This window comes from Vigna radiata, chromosome 7, assembly GCF_000741045.1.
Source record: "Vigna radiata var. radiata cultivar VC1973A chromosome 7, Vradiata_ver6, whole genome shotgun sequence".
Lineage (NCBI taxonomy): Eukaryota > Viridiplantae > Streptophyta > Magnoliopsida > Fabales > Fabaceae > Vigna > Vigna radiata.
In genome coordinates, this window is record NC_028357.1 from 47362452 (window position 1) to 47378819 (window position 16368).

The window sequence follows — 16368 nt, forward strand, 5'->3', positions numbered from 1 at the left end:
GGACTTGTGTTAAGACCAGTCTTAAAGCTTCAGCAAAAATGCCCGTGACCTGGTAAACTGTACCAACTACATTAAAATGAATTTCTCCGTAGGAGGAAATGACAACTCCAACACTGACCAGCAACATGTTGAAGAACACATCGCACCTTGCTTTGTCAGTGCCACAAATAACAGCCACCAGGAATGTTGCCACGGGCACTGAAAGATCATGTTTTAGAATCAAGAAAATATCAATCAGAGGGTAAGCAAAGCATGTGAAGTCTGTTAAAAACGTACTTAGAGCTTTGAGCATCTGGATGAATGCCACAGAAATATGCAAATAAGCTGTGTTACCAAACCTGTAAAGACATAATAAATTCTTCATAAAAACATGACTGTTTTTTCGGAAGTACTGATATTGCACAAGGTGTGAGCATGCGAATAGAGCAACATAAAACATCCATCAAACTAGTACAATTGAGATCTCATAATTTTCTTAGAAACATCATAATTTGAACGGGTTAATTAAAATGATAGAAAATTAACAAATTCCAAATGTGTGAGTGTTCTAACCCCAAAATTGTCCTTGGTTCAACTTCTAAGCGATTTGGAACTATTAGATATAATAGAACCATGGGTGACACACAAAGTAAAATATAAGTTTGTGGCAAGCATATTATAATGACTTAAGACCACACAATCTATTCCAGAGTTTGATAATGACCTTTCATTGAACAGAGAATCATGGTCATTCCAAATACTGAATGATGCACTTTTCTCTTTATTATGCCACCAGGTTCTTTCAAAAAGGGCTTTCAATAGAGAACATATAACTTCATGCCTATAGTACCATCTTAATAGTTTTAGGCGATGCGTCATCTCCATTCTTATGCAGGCTAATCCGAATATCCTTAAACGGGTTTACATTAGAAAAAGGTTTTCAAAACAAGATCCTGCTGAGAAACTGGTTAAGTCCCAGGTCTATAGATAATTCAGAAGTGTGGTGCAGAAAAGAAGGGTAAAAAGTGGGCCAAAAGCAGTCAAAGCTAATTAGTAAGTAAACCAGATTTTTCACAGATGTGAAGGATACTCCCATTATAAAATCTGAGGGCAAGTTTGATCCCTACTCAGAGCAACTTCAGTTTGCCCGTGTTGAACTGCTTACCAAAGACTTGAAGCAAAGAAGGCACTTATTGGTATCACGCAAGTTGCATATCTGCAATCCATAAAGAAAGTGTTTAAGAAATAAGTTGGCAAAGGAGAAGAAGATAAAAAAGGCTTCAAATCAAAGACACACTTACATTTCAAATGTCATCTTGACAGGAGATACAACCTACAATCAGAGAAAAGGAAAAATAACTCAAGATAATCAAATAACCAGGCAAAGAAAGCGATCATAACAAGGATGAAAAGAAGGCACTAAAAAGTTCAGGTAAGAGGAAGAGTTGCAAAAGGGCACAAAGAAGGACATCTTAATGAAAATGAAACACTAACATCAACACTTATGCAAGCACGTATGCATATAAAAAGGTTTTTAGAAATCACATCATTGAGTTGAGATTCACCCAAAAAAGAAAACTATAGTTAATGGTAACAATAACAAACAGAACATGACAGTGGTGCCCCTAGATGCGATCAAAATCAAAGCCTATACACTCGAATAAAGAACACAGTAACATCCACTGTACAGACATAGCACACAATTCCACTTTTTGGTCAAAACAAAGCCAACACTGCATACTAAAGGAAATCAAAATTGACAATCAACCAGCAAAAAGAGCACATTCTCAAAGTACAACACAACACCAAAACAAAAGCGCCATAACATACCTTAAAGACCCGGACAAGAAAAAATGCCACTGCCCCAGAAAAGCCCATGTGAATCATGGTGAGTGTTATAGGAAGCGGAAAGTTGAAGTACTTTGGAGACAGAACCCACTGCAAAATTTATCAAAAAGGAAAAGCATGATACTACATTGGAGATGCTTTAACTAGAAGTAAAAACTAGTCTAAGATTGCTATGTACATATATTCGTATTCATATACCTTGTTGTACAAAATGACTCCAGAAGAAAGCAAAATGTAGACAAACAAGTAGAAATAAGTGAAGAAAAGCGTTTTGTTAATCATTGTGGTCCCAAAGAAAGAAGAAGCTCCTGAAGCAGAAAACGCTCAGTTACACGAGAATCCAAAACTGGGATGAGATGAACGCGGTTGTTCAAGACCCATCTCCTAAAATGGAGCAAAGCTTGTATCTTTGGAGTTGCAGCATCGATTCAAACGCTGGAACAAGAAGAAGAGAGAAAAGGGCTCTTGCAGAAAAGCCAAGAAGCTAAGCTTTTGTGGCGATCTATGGCGCGAAGCAATGAAGAGAAGATCCAGGTTCGCGCGAGTGGGGTTCAAACGAATGAGAGAGCGCGTGAAGAGGAGAGAGAGCGTGTTGGAGCATATGTGTGTGTGATAAATGGGTGACTATGAGGATCAGTAACGGACCTGCAACGTTGGTACTACAGAGTACCTTCTGTCTCTTACTTTTCAAACTTTTTTTACTTATATAAAAATATATATAATATTCTTCTCATTTATTTTTTGCTTAAACATGTTTTTAGTAAGCCTTAGTCTCTTTTTTAAATTAAGGTATAATTTAATCTTTCAATTTTATAAAATTTTGATTTTAATTTTTTTATCTAATTTTTTTAACTTTATTTCCTCTTTTAAGCACATTTCATTATAGTATTTGGATAGTTTACACTGTTTGACATATTTTTGCTTCAAAGTTAACTGAGAAATACATTTCAAACAGCAAATAAAGTTAAAAAAATTTGATAAAAAGGACTAAAACTAAAATTTTCTAAAGTCGAAGAATTAAATTATACATTAGTTTAAGGCTGTGTTCACTTGGGGGTGATGGGAGGTGATTGAGGGAGAGTGATTGAGTGGATTTGAGGATAATATTTTTTGTTGTTTATTTGAGTGAATTTGGAGGTAGACGAAAGTGGATTTTGAAGTAAATTTTTTTAATCTGTCATATAAACTAAATCCTACACCAATTCTCACAAATTTTATTTCAAAATTCAGTCTCGTTTACTTCCAAATTCACTCAAATAAACAGCAAAAAAAAATTACCCTCAAATCCACTCAATCACTCTCCCCCCAATCACCTCCTGTCACCCTCAAGTGAACACACCCTAAAAGAATGACTAAAACCAAAATCTCTCCAAAATAAAAACTAAAAACATATTTAACTATATCTTTTAGTCTCAGAATAATTTTATTTAATACGGAAATTAAAAAGCCACCTTTTGATGCTAAACAAAAACTTCAATTAATTAAGGAAAAAAAATCAAAACACTCCCTATCCAAAATTTTAAACATTAAAATTATGGTTAATGGATGTTTTACTTTAGTTTTTCATTTTGATTCACCCTTTGATTTTCAATCTTTATAACTTATAATAAGTTTTTATAAATTAACGTAATGCATGATCGAATGTAATGTGCATTTGAATTTTAATGTAGTGTGAGTGTTTTTATGTTTATAATTAAATTGAGATAAATTTGACTTTGGAGTATCTTAATTATTTTATTTTTATTTTTTGCAATTTTGGTGTGGTATGATTATTGTGCTTACGTTTCGGATAAATCGTGCATTTATGATGTTGTGTCGGTGGTGACACTGCGATAGAGATATTGGGACATAGGGAGCATATGGAATAAAAAAACTATAATTCAAAATCAACAATTTCCTTAATCTAATACTTTAAAATTGGAATAAGAAATTTACTAAACAATATCACTCGTGATTTTTAAATTTTCTTAATTTGAAGTAAAATTTTTAGTTCAGTTATATAGATGTTTTACAATTTTATATCCACGCATTCACCAAGGCAAAGTAGATTATTATTCTTTATTAACTCATTTGAAAGATATATAGAACTAGTAAATTAGTTGCCATGGTTCAATATGTACATATCATGTATATTCAATTAGTACTTCAATAATTCAATTCGATGCATTTCGAAATTAATTCAATTATCTTTTAAAAAATTTGAGATATTGGGTATTGGATGGTTTGATCCAGCTCATTTTTTATGGACTGCGTAAACTTTTGTAAGACTTTTTCTTCCTGCACTCCCATTATTACTAATTGCACCCTCATACTTCTCATCTCTCAGAAAGTTGATTCTGAAATAATCATTCCAGAAAGTATTATATATCAGAAAACTGTTTCTGAAAATCATATTTAAGAAATATTATTTTGTAAACTCTGTTTCATCTCATCTAAGTTTTGGAAATCATGCTCTAGAGATTTTGTAAATTTTGTTCTGGAAGATCGAAAAATAACTTTTACAAAAGATAAAATGGTCATTTTAAAGATTTTGGGAGTGCATTTAGAAATTATGGGGTGCTGGAAGAATAAACTCTTTTTATTAAATGGAAACTAGAGATTGTTATGATATATGGTTGGGGTGACCTAAAATTTGGCCAACTTTATTTTTCTTATTTGATGGAAGAAAAGAACTAACCTAGTTTTAAGACAATCTGGCATGTCTAGGATACCTCCAAATTTAATAATTAATATATGAGAATTTGTTTATTATTTCTTTTAATTGTTTTTTTTAATACTACATTTGACAGTAAGCATCTATTTTATTTGTTGCAAGAGTTGACACAATGATTTTAGTGTTAAACTTGAATCCTTCAATGATTGAAGAAGTGACATAAAAATCATTGTCTTGTGCAAATCAGAGATTGATATGTTAAATGGATGACATGATCTTCCAGAAGTAAGACATTGGATTAATATTATATTCATATCACCAACCAATTAAACCAATCTTAATTTTGTTATGTGAGAAACATGATCTCATATTTAAAATTTTTGTTTCAATTTTAGGTATAGGATGTCATTATTGATGACAAGCACTGCAGAAGAGAATTATTAAAAATTAAAGAGAGATTTTTTCAGATTGATAATATTATTATGATGGATGAATGGAAGTATGGTGACAAAAGCAGCTAAGCTAACTATATAATAAGTATAAGATGAAGGGACAAAGGAGTTTGAACTACTATAAGACGACAGTGCATAAGCAACAGCAACAACCAGAATGCAGAATGTTGCGTGTGTGGAGATGTCTCAAATTTTGATGTCTCACCAGCCATAACTTCACATGATTCTTTTCAAAAACTCACCAAATCATTTCCAAGACTCTTTTCTTTTCTTTCCAAGATCAATTCATCACATTTTTCACTTTTTAATCAATATTCACACTTTTTTTCATTTCTAGTTTCAACATCATTTGCTATTATAAAATATTTGTAGTTCGTAAAAAATTGTTGAATCAATTAAACTAATCTTAATTTTAGATTTTCTTTTTAAAATTTATTTATTTAAGTTTATCTTTATATATAAGATTAAGTGAAGATTTGAATTAATTTGATCTAATTTAGCCTCTAATTTTAAAAGCAATTAAATTTATTTGTGAAGTTTATTTCATGTTTCAAATATATTTTATAATTATGTTTGAATTATTTATATTGTGTGACATGTTTTTATTTTAATATTAATTAAAAAATACGTTTAAAATCACAAATAAATTTAACAAAATTTGATTAAAAAAATTAAATTCACGTAATTAAAAAAAAATTGAGAGACTAAATTAGTTCAAGTTTTAAAAAAAATTAATTATAATTTTTATTTAAAATTAAAAAATCAAAAATATATTTAATAATATATATATATATATATATATATATATATATATATTTTGGATATTATTCAATAAGTTGATATATATCATCCATCCTAGAGTTTAAAGTTCGTGTTATAAATTTTGTTCTTAAAAATATTTAAGTTAAATTGATATTGACTTTTTGACTGTTAAACTTTTAAGTGATACCATATTATTATATATATTCAAACTAAATAAAAAATAATACTAAATTATAATATATATAAATAATTTTTTTAAAGTCAACTCATCTACCATTTTAGTCTATTCTAATAATCGCCGTTGTAACCGTTTTAGTCTATTTTAACAATCATCATTGTAAATTTTTGTTGTGGTTTAAACTCAAAAAAAGCAACTATAAATATATGAAACAATTAAAGTAGAGAGCAAGTAATCTAATAATTGTTGTTTAATGTTTTTTTTTTAAATTTAATCCATATTTTAAAAAGCATATGTTGTTTTTGTTAGGAGGAGTTTGATTAATGAAATCTGTATGAGAAGGTGATATATGTTTCTTTTTTAGTTAAGGATGTGTAGTGTTGGTTTTGGAACTTTCTTAACTACATGTGTATAGGAAGCAGAATAACGTTATATTATGCATTGTAGTTTTAGACACGAGGACCCTCTGGAAGGTCAAAAAACAAGGTAAGAATAATTTTAAATTCTTTGTCCTTGAGTGAAAAAAGTGAATGAATTGAAATTTGCACACACTTCACGTTATTTATTTATTTATGTGTGTAGAAGTAGAAAGGTTTGAGTTGTTCTTAATGTATCTAAGTTGTGTTCTGACAAAATCTAAGCACAGAATGCAAATGATGTCTGAAAGATTGAGCGTGAAAAATGAAATTTAGTGGGCAATGTCGGTTGAATAGGAGGCTTTGCATTTGTTTACGTTATCTGCTATGCTGCCACAATTGTCTCTTTGCTTCGTTTACCCAAAATGTAATCAGACAAACAAAAGGGAAGAAAAGTTATTTTTTATATTTCTTCTTCACAATATCTTCTTAAGCTTTTAACTTTTTCCAAACTCATTCAAATGTTTTCTTTTTTTTTTAATTTGAGATTTAATTTAGTGTATATTTTATATAGCATTCACAATCCATGCTTATATTATATTGTAATTGTTTTTTAGTGGTAAAAGTTAATCAATGGGGGCATAAATGATAATATATGTCCAACTTTTATCAATAATGTGTTAGGATGAAAAAATTATTAGAGATAATCTCTTTTTATAGATAATTTAAAAAGTGTTTATGAAAAAAATAAGTTTGGATGAGAAATTCAAAGCTTAAAGATTGCAAAAGGTGATTTGCAACAATGGATAGTAAGTTAGAGATACTGCAATTCTACAAGAAATGAAGCAAACTTTGTAGATGTTAGAAGTCTCATGTCGACTTTATGGAGTAGGACAGGTTCAACATAAACAAGTTGAGTTTATCCTATCGATATTTCTCATTTCTTGGGCATTTCTATTTCACCAATTGTCAGACCACTATTGGACCATCCAATTTCTATTATCACGCACCAAATGTCTATATCTCGGCGTGAATGAAGTGTGTTGAAAGGCCAATTTATAATATATATATATATATATATATATATATATAAGGTGTGAATCTCACTTTACAAACCAGTTTTGTGGGATTGAATTAGACTTAAAAACTCATTTTCTAATATGATATCATAGCCAGATTAAAACTCATTTTAACGAAAATTGGTTTTGTAATGTTGAGTTTAATTTGTTAGTGCACATAAGAAACTTGAATGAAGAATAGAAGAATTGAAATAAAAATAAAAGAAACACTTATCTTTAGAAGAATTCTTTTGAGTTTTTTATGTATCAACAGTTATGAATAATTAGCTATTTATAATATTTTTTTCTATTTTGAATACAACAGTTAACAAATTATACATTCATAAATAATATTGTTGATAGCATGACAAACAACATAATAAAAAAAAAAGTGAACGAAGGTTTTTCAATAGAGAGTTTGTTATCTATATATAATCATTACTTATAAGAGATGGAATGAGATACAAATTTTATATTAATAGAATGTTGATAATTTTTTACTTGAAAAAGATGAAATATTAAAACTCATCCTCACTCTCTACTGTCATCCCTGTTATAAATAAGTATTTTTCTATATTTGAGAAAACAGTGCATGTGCAATACTCAATGGCGAAACCAATCGTTAGCATAGGTAGAATTAATCATATAATTAAATCAAAATAATTAAAATCAACATGAGCTTATTTGAAAAAATAATTAAAATTATTTACATTTTTTCAAGAATTAAATATTTTTAATTACTAAAAACTTGTTGGAACCTATATCAAGTTAGTTTAGTGTTTAGTTCAATTAGTTTGAAGATTTTGATTAGAAAAAAATGTCCATTTTTTAAGTGATAGAAAAAAAAGACAGTCCATACTCTAATTAAATAAAATAAAAATAATTGTAATACATAAAAACTCCTCGTAAACATATAATGCAAATACATAGGCTGAATTAAAACTTAGTATGAACTTAAAAGAACAATTTCACTGTATCAATAAATAATAGTTTTAGTAAGTGCCCTTTCTGATGAAAGAAAATGGTGAGATCTGTATCACATAATTTTTATAGATTAAGATTTTGAAGACTATGATATTAAAGATGTTTCAGTGAAGAAAGCTCAAAATCCAAATACTTCTCATATGTGTAAATTAATTAACAGAAAAAAGTTTCATATGCACCTTTTGCTTTCTAACCTTTGCTAACAAAGGAAAAGACACCTAATCCTTCTTGTTTTGTATCATTTGTTTAGAATGTGTAGCACAAGATTCTCTTTTATGTCAAATTAAACACAACATTAATTGTATAAGAGGGAAAATATCATAGGAAGAAGCAAAAAATATTCTTGCACTAACTTTAGAAACATTTTCAACCCTTTCTTAATCAATCTGGATCACTTCCTAGTTAAGCTTACTCCATATACTTAAGCATGACAATAGCTTTATTAAATCAAAATAAAGTTATGCTTTAGCATGGTATATGTATATTTATCACCTTTGTTTCTGCTAATTTTTCTTTTAACTGGGCCCATTTAAATTGAATAAAGAAGCACCATATGATTAACCAAGTATATAAATCAAACTTAAAACAAAATTATGGAGAAAAAAAAAACATAATAATTAATCAGTGTTCAAAAGAGACATTGACTGCAAGATCTGTTCAAGGAAGAAAACATAAATAATTATGATTTGTAGACCCTATATCTCTTGCTAAACAACAATGTGAAAAGCACAATACTCGTCTTTTTAGCTGAAAATTTTTATTGAAATTGGAAAATTTTAACACATATAATTAAAATCTGATTCACAAAGTAAAAAAGAAAAAAAGAAGTATAAACACTTATGAATCGCATGCAAGCATACTACATCGAATACTATATTAAGTAGTTGAGTGAAAAAGATCTTATTAATATTCTTCATCTTCATAACGTGATATTTATAATTATAATATGATTCATAAAGAAAGAAAATAAAAGCATAAATCCTTATGAATCGCATGGATGCAGACTATATAATTAGTCATTCTCTGTAAATAGAATAATAACTCTATAATCACTAACACTAATCCATAAAAGAATTACATTTAACTGAAATCTGAAGCAATGCAGCTCTGAGAATATGAAAAAATTGCTTGAAAACCAGAATAATTCACCCAAAAGAAATATGATGCATGCATGGGACCACAAAACCAAATCACTGAAACTGCCCTATGTGAATATGCATTATGGAATGTATGTAATAAGCTTAAGCCTTCCAAACCAATCATTGCTCCATACAGTAGGGAATGTATAGCCCTAATAAGTTAAATTCNTCATATATTTCTCATCACATTACAGCATTGTTTTGTCTTCTACACCATCTCTTTCACATCAAACTGTACAAGACCCTTATCCCGAATTAGGTATTAAGTTGTAGTACTTCCTTCATAAAAAAGTTCCTCTCTTCTGAGATGATTATCAGTTTGGTACAATTTGCATCATGTGTTGTAACATCACACTGATTAAATTCAATATATATATATATATATATATTGGTGAATACACCCTGTTAAGTTCGTAGAAGTGTGATGTGCTGTTACTTTAATATATAAAAGTTTAAAAACATCTAGAAGAATGGTGTGACTTAAGAATCATTGTGAACAGGAAAGTAAGCATGCATAATAATATCAACATGTTTTGAAAAACTGAAGAGATGAAGTAATAAACTATTACCTTTTAAGAATTCACATGACAGCACTTTGAACTTTCATAAACTAAAACGGCAGTTTCCATTTTTATATATAGTTTCTCATACTAAGTCAAACCAATTATGTTAATATGTGTTTGAATTTAGTATAATGAAATGCAGAGTATCAGTAAATAGTTTTATAGTAGAAAAAAAAAAAATCAGACTCTTGAAAAGTTTAGAGTGTAGAACTTTATCTTTCCCATTTTCCTTGTTTCTTGCCCTGATGTTTGGAAGAAGATGAAGGTAGAATATGGAAAGTAGAATTGAGTGGAATGTGGTTGAGGATGAGAAGACAGTGCCCAAGTTTTAATGTGCATATGGTAAGAAGAAAAGATTACATTTACACCCTCCCCATATAGGGTGCATAGGATAAGGACCTTAAGAATAGGGTATATAGGGGTATTATAGGTATGAGAAAAAGTGGTAAGGTGTCCAGTCTGTTTCCTTGACTATCCAGCCTACTGAATGAGATAACAAAGTCTCATTAAATATAGAGATTCAAATGAAATTTAGTGATTTACGCAATTCAAGGAAATGGGAATTTGCAAAAACAAATGACTTTAGGCTTATTCGGTGTGTAGTCTGTTCTTTTGACCTTTTCAACCTTTTGTTTTTATTTTCTTACAAATATGCAGTATTCAAGATCACACTGATTTCCTCTGTAATGTAAAACTAGTAGCAGTAATATTTAAAAATTGATCAAGTTTGACTTATAACGTGAAAGAAGAAAAGAAAGAGAAACTGATATCAGAAAATTATGAAGTAATTTTTACATTCATGATTAGCAGTAATTTTTACATTCACCGTGTTTCTACTGTTTCTAAAAAATGGGTATTTCTTCACCCTACTGTTTGTTTTTCGCTTTCCACACTTGTGTATTTAATGTGAAACAGTACCATTGAAGCATCTGTTTATCTGTCACCGTCTGAAGAAACCTTAGGAATAATAAAAACAATAAAAAAAAGGGAGTGGAAATAGAAATTAGAAAGGGAAAGGTATACGCACAGAGGGAATGAGAGAGAGAAAGATGATGTGGGGGAGGGAAGAAATTTGAAGAAACAGCAAAGAAAGTTTCCAATTTGATGCTTATTTTTTACCATATGGCAATGTGAGTCCATGTCACTTGCCTATCACCTACCACTGATAATTCCATGCCTTGTTATTAACCCAACCACACCATTTCCCTCTTCTCACCAATTCATGTGCCTCTTGTGTTCTTCAATTCCCTCCGCAACTGCACAACACAGAAGGGTCGGTGCCTTGTCTTTACCTTCTCCTTTCTGTTTGTGTGAGGAGGGGGGAATGCTGCTGCTCTGACAAGGTCCACTTTTGAGATTGGAAACACAGACCCATTGGCACAGTTGAGGAATCCCACAAACCAAAATCATATTTTTGACAATGGGGTTTGACTGGCCATGTGCCACCGTGTTCACATCCAAGAGCAGATTTTGACTGCATAAGAGATCTAGTCTTTAGGTGGATTCGGGGTCAGAAAAGAGGCTCCAGAAAAATCTCTGAAGGATTTTGGTTGTGAACAGTGTCTTCTCTTTAAATCTCTGCCAAGTTGCTGGAAGGTAACAACAGAGGGATGTTCTCAAATGGGTTGTTTTTGTGGTCATTGGTATTTTGTTGGGTTCGATAATTTGAAGTTTTGTTGGCCTCATTTTTCATGTGTACAAATTGAATGAGGCTTTGGTCTTTCTTTCTAATTTGGTTATCAAGTTCTACTTAAAACCGATTTTATACACTTGAGATTTGTAATGCCCAAAAGCCTTTGAGTCAACTTGTTGCAGATTTCTTTTACAGCTATGGTTGATCCTCGATTTGGTTTTCTGGGATATGATAGCTCAGTTTGTCATGTACAATTTAGTTTTCTTTCCATTTGCACTTTTATTGGGGAACTGAGTTTCTTTCGACAAATGAATACCCTTTTCAATTTGTTTTTACACATGGAAGGATATCAAAAAATTTAGTTTCCTTCTGGAATTTGGTATGACTGGATTTGAGATTCTCTTTCTCAAAATAGTTGTATGTATTCAGTGAAGAATACAAGAATTTGGTGTTGTCCCATTAATTTTCCAATAATGTGCTTTATATTGCAACATGATTTGCTGTGTACATTGAACTGATTTATTTTACATAAAACTGACTTCTGCAGATATATATTGGCAGCTGCGAATGGCATCTGATCTAAGTTCGGGGCTGTCCAAGGAAACGTCTGTATTTGGGTTAAAAGCATGGGAACTAATGGGGATACTGGTTGGGTTGTTCATTGTAATCATTCTTGTGGTGGTATCGATATGTCTTACTTCACGAAAGAAATCCAGAAGAGTCAATGGCATGCTTCCCCTTAGCCATATGCTATCTGTTTCCGATGAAATCAAGGAAATTAGAGTTGATCAAGTTTCATCCAATAATCATCCTCAGAATGGAGCTTTTATGAGTCTGTATGACAGGTTTAGTGACAGAGACTCTGAAAAGGTTTTGATCCAACCAAAGAATGGGGAAAATAGCAGTCAATCGGGCTCATTCGTTCATCTTAAGAAAGATGATGGTGGCTCTCAATCAGGTGAAGAAAGTGGTGCCAAATCTGTTTCTACCTACAGGTCTTCTTCACATCCTATAACTGCACCATCTCCCTTGTCTGGTCTGCCTGAATTCTCTCACCTTGGATGGGGCCACTGGTTCACATTAAGGGACCTAGAACTTGCAACAAACAGGTTTTCCAAAGACAATGTTATTGGTGAAGGTGGATATGGAGTTGTTTATCAAGGCCAGTTAATTAATGGGAGCCCTGTGGCTGTTAAGAAGCTACTCAATAATCTGTAAGTTTTGACATTAAATTGTTTAAGCAGGTCACAGCTGTTGCATTTAATTTCAGCTTCAATCTAGTCTTTGATCTCTTGTTTTACTTTTTATTAGCATGTCTTCTTCGGGTTAGTTAATCTAATACTGTTGGTGCCCATCATGCAGAGGACAAGCTGAAAAGGAATTTAGAGTGGAAGTTGAGGCTATTGGCCATGTGCGACACAAGAATTTGGTTAGACTTTTGGGGTATTGCATTGAAGGGACTCACAGGTAGCATATTGTTTTGTCATTTTATTTCTGTTATACATTCAGATGCCACTTGTGTTTTATTCTATTTATTTTTGGAATCGGCAAAGATGAATCGTCATTTGTCAGCAATTGTGCATGCATGTATGTTTAACTGTTTGTGTCTGCTGTGATAACTGATTGGTCATTTGATTGAAACAGTTTACACAATAATTTTTGTAGTATCTTGTAAATCTATTAACTGCAACAAATGATGTTGAGAATTTCTGTAGCATATAATTTATTAGTAAACAGTGTCCATTGTTTTATTTTATAGTTGCACTATTGTATACTGTTTGAATGATTTGGACTATTGACCCATGGTGAATTCTCTGTTTATTTCAGGTTGTTGGTTTATGAGTATGTTAACAATGGCAATTTAGAGCAATGGCTTCATGGAGCCATGAGGCAGTATGGTTTTCTTACTTGGGATGCTCGAATTAAAATTCTTCTTGGAACAGCTAAAGCGTATGCATGTTTAGCACTGTCTTAATTTTCTCCCCCTTTTCTATTTCCTTCTTAGGTTTTGGTGAGTTTCCTTTTATTGATTAATGATTCTATTGCAGGCTATCTTACTTGCACGAGGCAATTGAGCCAAAAGTTGTACATCGAGATATTAAATCAAGCAATATTCTAATTGATGATGATTTCAATGCAAAAATATCTGACTTTGGGCTGGCAAAGTTACTTGGTGCTGGAAAAAGTCATATCACAACTCGAGTAATGGGTACTTTTGGGTAAGTTCTCTTTCTAATGCCTTAATATTAGGGAATTCTTTATGATTCAGAAGCACTTTTTCTTGGTATTTTTCATTTTACAAGCCACTGACTATTTCTCTTTTTACTTTTTGCAATTATATTTTATAGTGCAAAGTAAATAATTGTACACTTAATCTCTTTGGTTAAATTTTCTTAGCAATTTAACCAATCATAAAGATCACAGTGAGCACCATATTAAATGGAATCAAGCATTTCATTTTACCTTGATATTTATGAAAAGATTGCAATGTTCTATAAAATGACCGAATTGGCTTTTTTGACTGCTTTAGTTGGCTTATTGCATTCTTCTTTTTTGTGCTCCAATTTCATTTTTCAGATATGTGGCTCCGGAATATGCCAATTCTGGCTTACTAAATGAGAAGAGTGATGTTTATAGCTTTGGGGTGTTGCTCCTCGAAGCAATCACAGGAAGGGACCCAGTGGATTATAGCCGACCAGCAGCTGAGGTGTGACACTTGTAAAGAATTTAAGAGATCAAGACTCTAATGTGCATGTTCTTATGTAGTCTTATTAGTGGATGATTGTCTGATTGTTAAAGAGTTAAGGAACTTTTCACCAGTACATATCTTCACTTAAATTTAAAATGTGAAGAAGGATATACATTAGAAATTTTCATGGAGTAGTTGGTAGCTTCATTTTGTTTTCATAACACTGGCTTATCATACTCAGGACTTATCAAACATCTCTCAACACCGTTTGATCGTTGGATGGTTATTGTAGGTAAATTTGGTTGACTGGCTCAAGATGATGGTTGGCAATAGGCGTGCAGAAGAGGTGGTAGACCCTAACATTGAGACCAGGCCTTCAACAAGTGCCCTTAAACGTGCCCTTTTGACTGCTTTGAGGTGTGTTGATCCAGATTCTGAGAAAAGACCAAAGATGAGTCAAGTTGTCCGCATGCTTGAATCAGAGGAATATCCCATACCCAGAGAGGTTTGATATCAGATCACAAGAACTTTCCAACTTTGTGTCACAGTTTTTTGTTTTTACAACCTCTGCAACAGTCATTAAACTCTTCTTGTTAAGAAACATGGTGTGTTTCTCTAATGAAGTGGATGATATTTCAGGATCGAAGACGCAGGAAGAGTCAAACGGGAAATATGGAGGTGGAGGCTCAGAAGGAGATTTCTGATACAGAGAAGAGTGACACTCCAGATTCGAAGTCCAATGGCAGAAGGAACCAAAAGAAGTAGAGCCATGAATCTTAAAGCTAAGGTACAGTGTTGAAGGGCAATTTTTTGCATTCTTTTGAGCTTTTGAGTTTGGATAACTGCCAGGTTTCACAGCAGAGACATGGCAAAGGAATGAGTTACTTTGGGATGGATTTTATACCTATTGTTGTTATAGCATAGATGTAGATGTTAGAATGTAGATTATTGTGTATTAGTATGGGATTAAAAAGACCCCTTATACATTACACTAGTGTGTACAGCTCATTGCTATTCATACATTTCCCTTTGTCTTTCTATTTGTTTCACCTCTCATTAGGATCATAAGGAATTCATGTTTCCTTGTGTACAAGATTATCAGAAAATTTTACCAAAGCGTGAAAGACAAAAGATGTGGTTATTGTCTATAATTACAGTGAGGAAGTTTCTTCATTATTATGGTAGCATGGTTATGGTTGGTAGCCTCTCTCCACTAATTCTTGTGCTAGCCAATGGAACTCGAATTATGCTTATTTTTCGTTTTGTGAATCAATACTACTGTGAAACAAGTCCATTGATACTACCTTGATGGATTATTAACAAATTCAATAACCTAAATCATGTTGATAATAAAACTTATTAAAACTAATTATGAATCTTTTCTTTTGAAATAATGATATACCTTTAAAACATGATATGATGATAGAGTGCTCTATCAGAAAACATTTCACAGAAACTTCAAAAGCATTGGTGAATAAGGTAAAATTATTCTTTTATTTTCAAATTTCAATATCAAATTTGTACTTTAAACCACAATTTTTTTTGTTAATGTTAGAACTAGTCAACTATTATTGTGGTTGAGTGAGAACATACTTATAGAAATTATACTTGAAGAAATAAATATGATAATAAAGAAAATAAAGAGAATTTTGAAAGTAACAAAAATATCAACATCAATAATGATAACTATTGATTTTAATTTGAATAATGACATTGGGAGTCATTAACAATGTCTAGATGGTAAAATAAGAACCTTGGGCGGTTTATAAAATGCAAGTTTATAAAAAGTACAAGCATCCTAAATTAGAATTTGGATTTTCTAGTAAATAATTTAATCTTTAAATGAATCATTAATCAACTTAAAACACAATCTTTTCATCCAAATAGTACACTTAAATTTAAAATTTATCCATATAGTTAATATTTTAAATATTTACACAAATAATATATTTTTTTTTTCAAATCAGAATTCAATCATTGAATAACAGAATTTTGAACTGTGTTATTTTTATAATTTCTTTTATGAATTTGTTTTCTCTTTTTTTTTTAAATTAAAAAAAAATAAATTCGATTA

At 31.2% G+C, this 16368-nt stretch overlaps 2 protein-coding genes across 3 annotated transcripts in view; one reads left to right on the forward strand and one right to left on the reverse strand.

Annotated features, from left to right (window-relative positions):
• Positions 1-2506, reverse strand: part of LOC106766727 (probable sugar phosphate/phosphate translocator At3g17430) — a 4895-nt gene extending 2389 nt beyond the window's left edge. The window contains exons 1-6 of the mRNA XM_014651461.2: positions 2026-2506; positions 1810-1917; positions 1281-1312; positions 1145-1195; positions 277-338; positions 1-198 (exon numbers count right to left, since the gene is read on the reverse strand). The exon at positions 1-198 is cut by the window's left edge and continues 64 nt beyond it. Coding sequence (XP_014506947.1) covers positions 1-198; positions 277-338; positions 1145-1195; positions 1281-1312; positions 1810-1917; positions 2026-2109 — 535 coding nt within the window. The 5' untranslated portion in view covers positions 2110-2506. The remainder of the gene's footprint in view (positions 199-276; positions 339-1144; positions 1196-1280; positions 1313-1809; positions 1918-2025) is intronic.
• An 8465-nt stretch (positions 2507-10971) lies between these two features.
• On the forward strand, positions 10972-15507 carry LOC106766724 (probable receptor-like protein kinase At5g18500). Of its 2 annotated transcripts, none has more exons than XM_014651458.2 (8): positions 10972-11568; positions 12167-12819; positions 12968-13072; positions 13433-13555; positions 13654-13824; positions 14183-14312; positions 14587-14799; positions 14934-15507. In XM_014651458.2, exons 2-8 carry the CDS (start codon positions 12173-12175, stop codon positions 15057-15059), a joined length of 1515 nt encoding a protein of 504 aa, XP_014506944.1. In that variant the 5' UTR covers positions 10972-11568; positions 12167-12172; the 3' UTR covers positions 15060-15507. The 2 variants fall into 2 exon arrangements, with proteins under 2 accessions (XP_014506944.1, XP_014506943.1); XM_014651457.2 differs by having other exon boundaries at positions 10973-11568; positions 12153-12819.
• Positions 15508-16368: the final 861 nt, after the last annotated feature.

Bases quoted from the DNA above. Each gene is read 5' to 3' on its own strand.
- LOC106766724 (XM_014651458.2), top strand. From the start codon at position 12,173: ATGGCATCTGATCTAAGTTCGGGGCTGTCCAAGGAAACGTCTGTATTT. The intron at 13,556-13,653 runs GTATGCATGTTT...ATTCTATTGCAG, and splicing joins CTTCTTGGAACAGCTAAAGC to GCTATCTTACTTGCACGAGG. The intron at 14,313-14,586 runs GTGTGACACTTG...TGGTTATTGTAG, and splicing joins ATAGCCGACCAGCAGCTGAG to GTAAATTTGGTTGACTGGCT.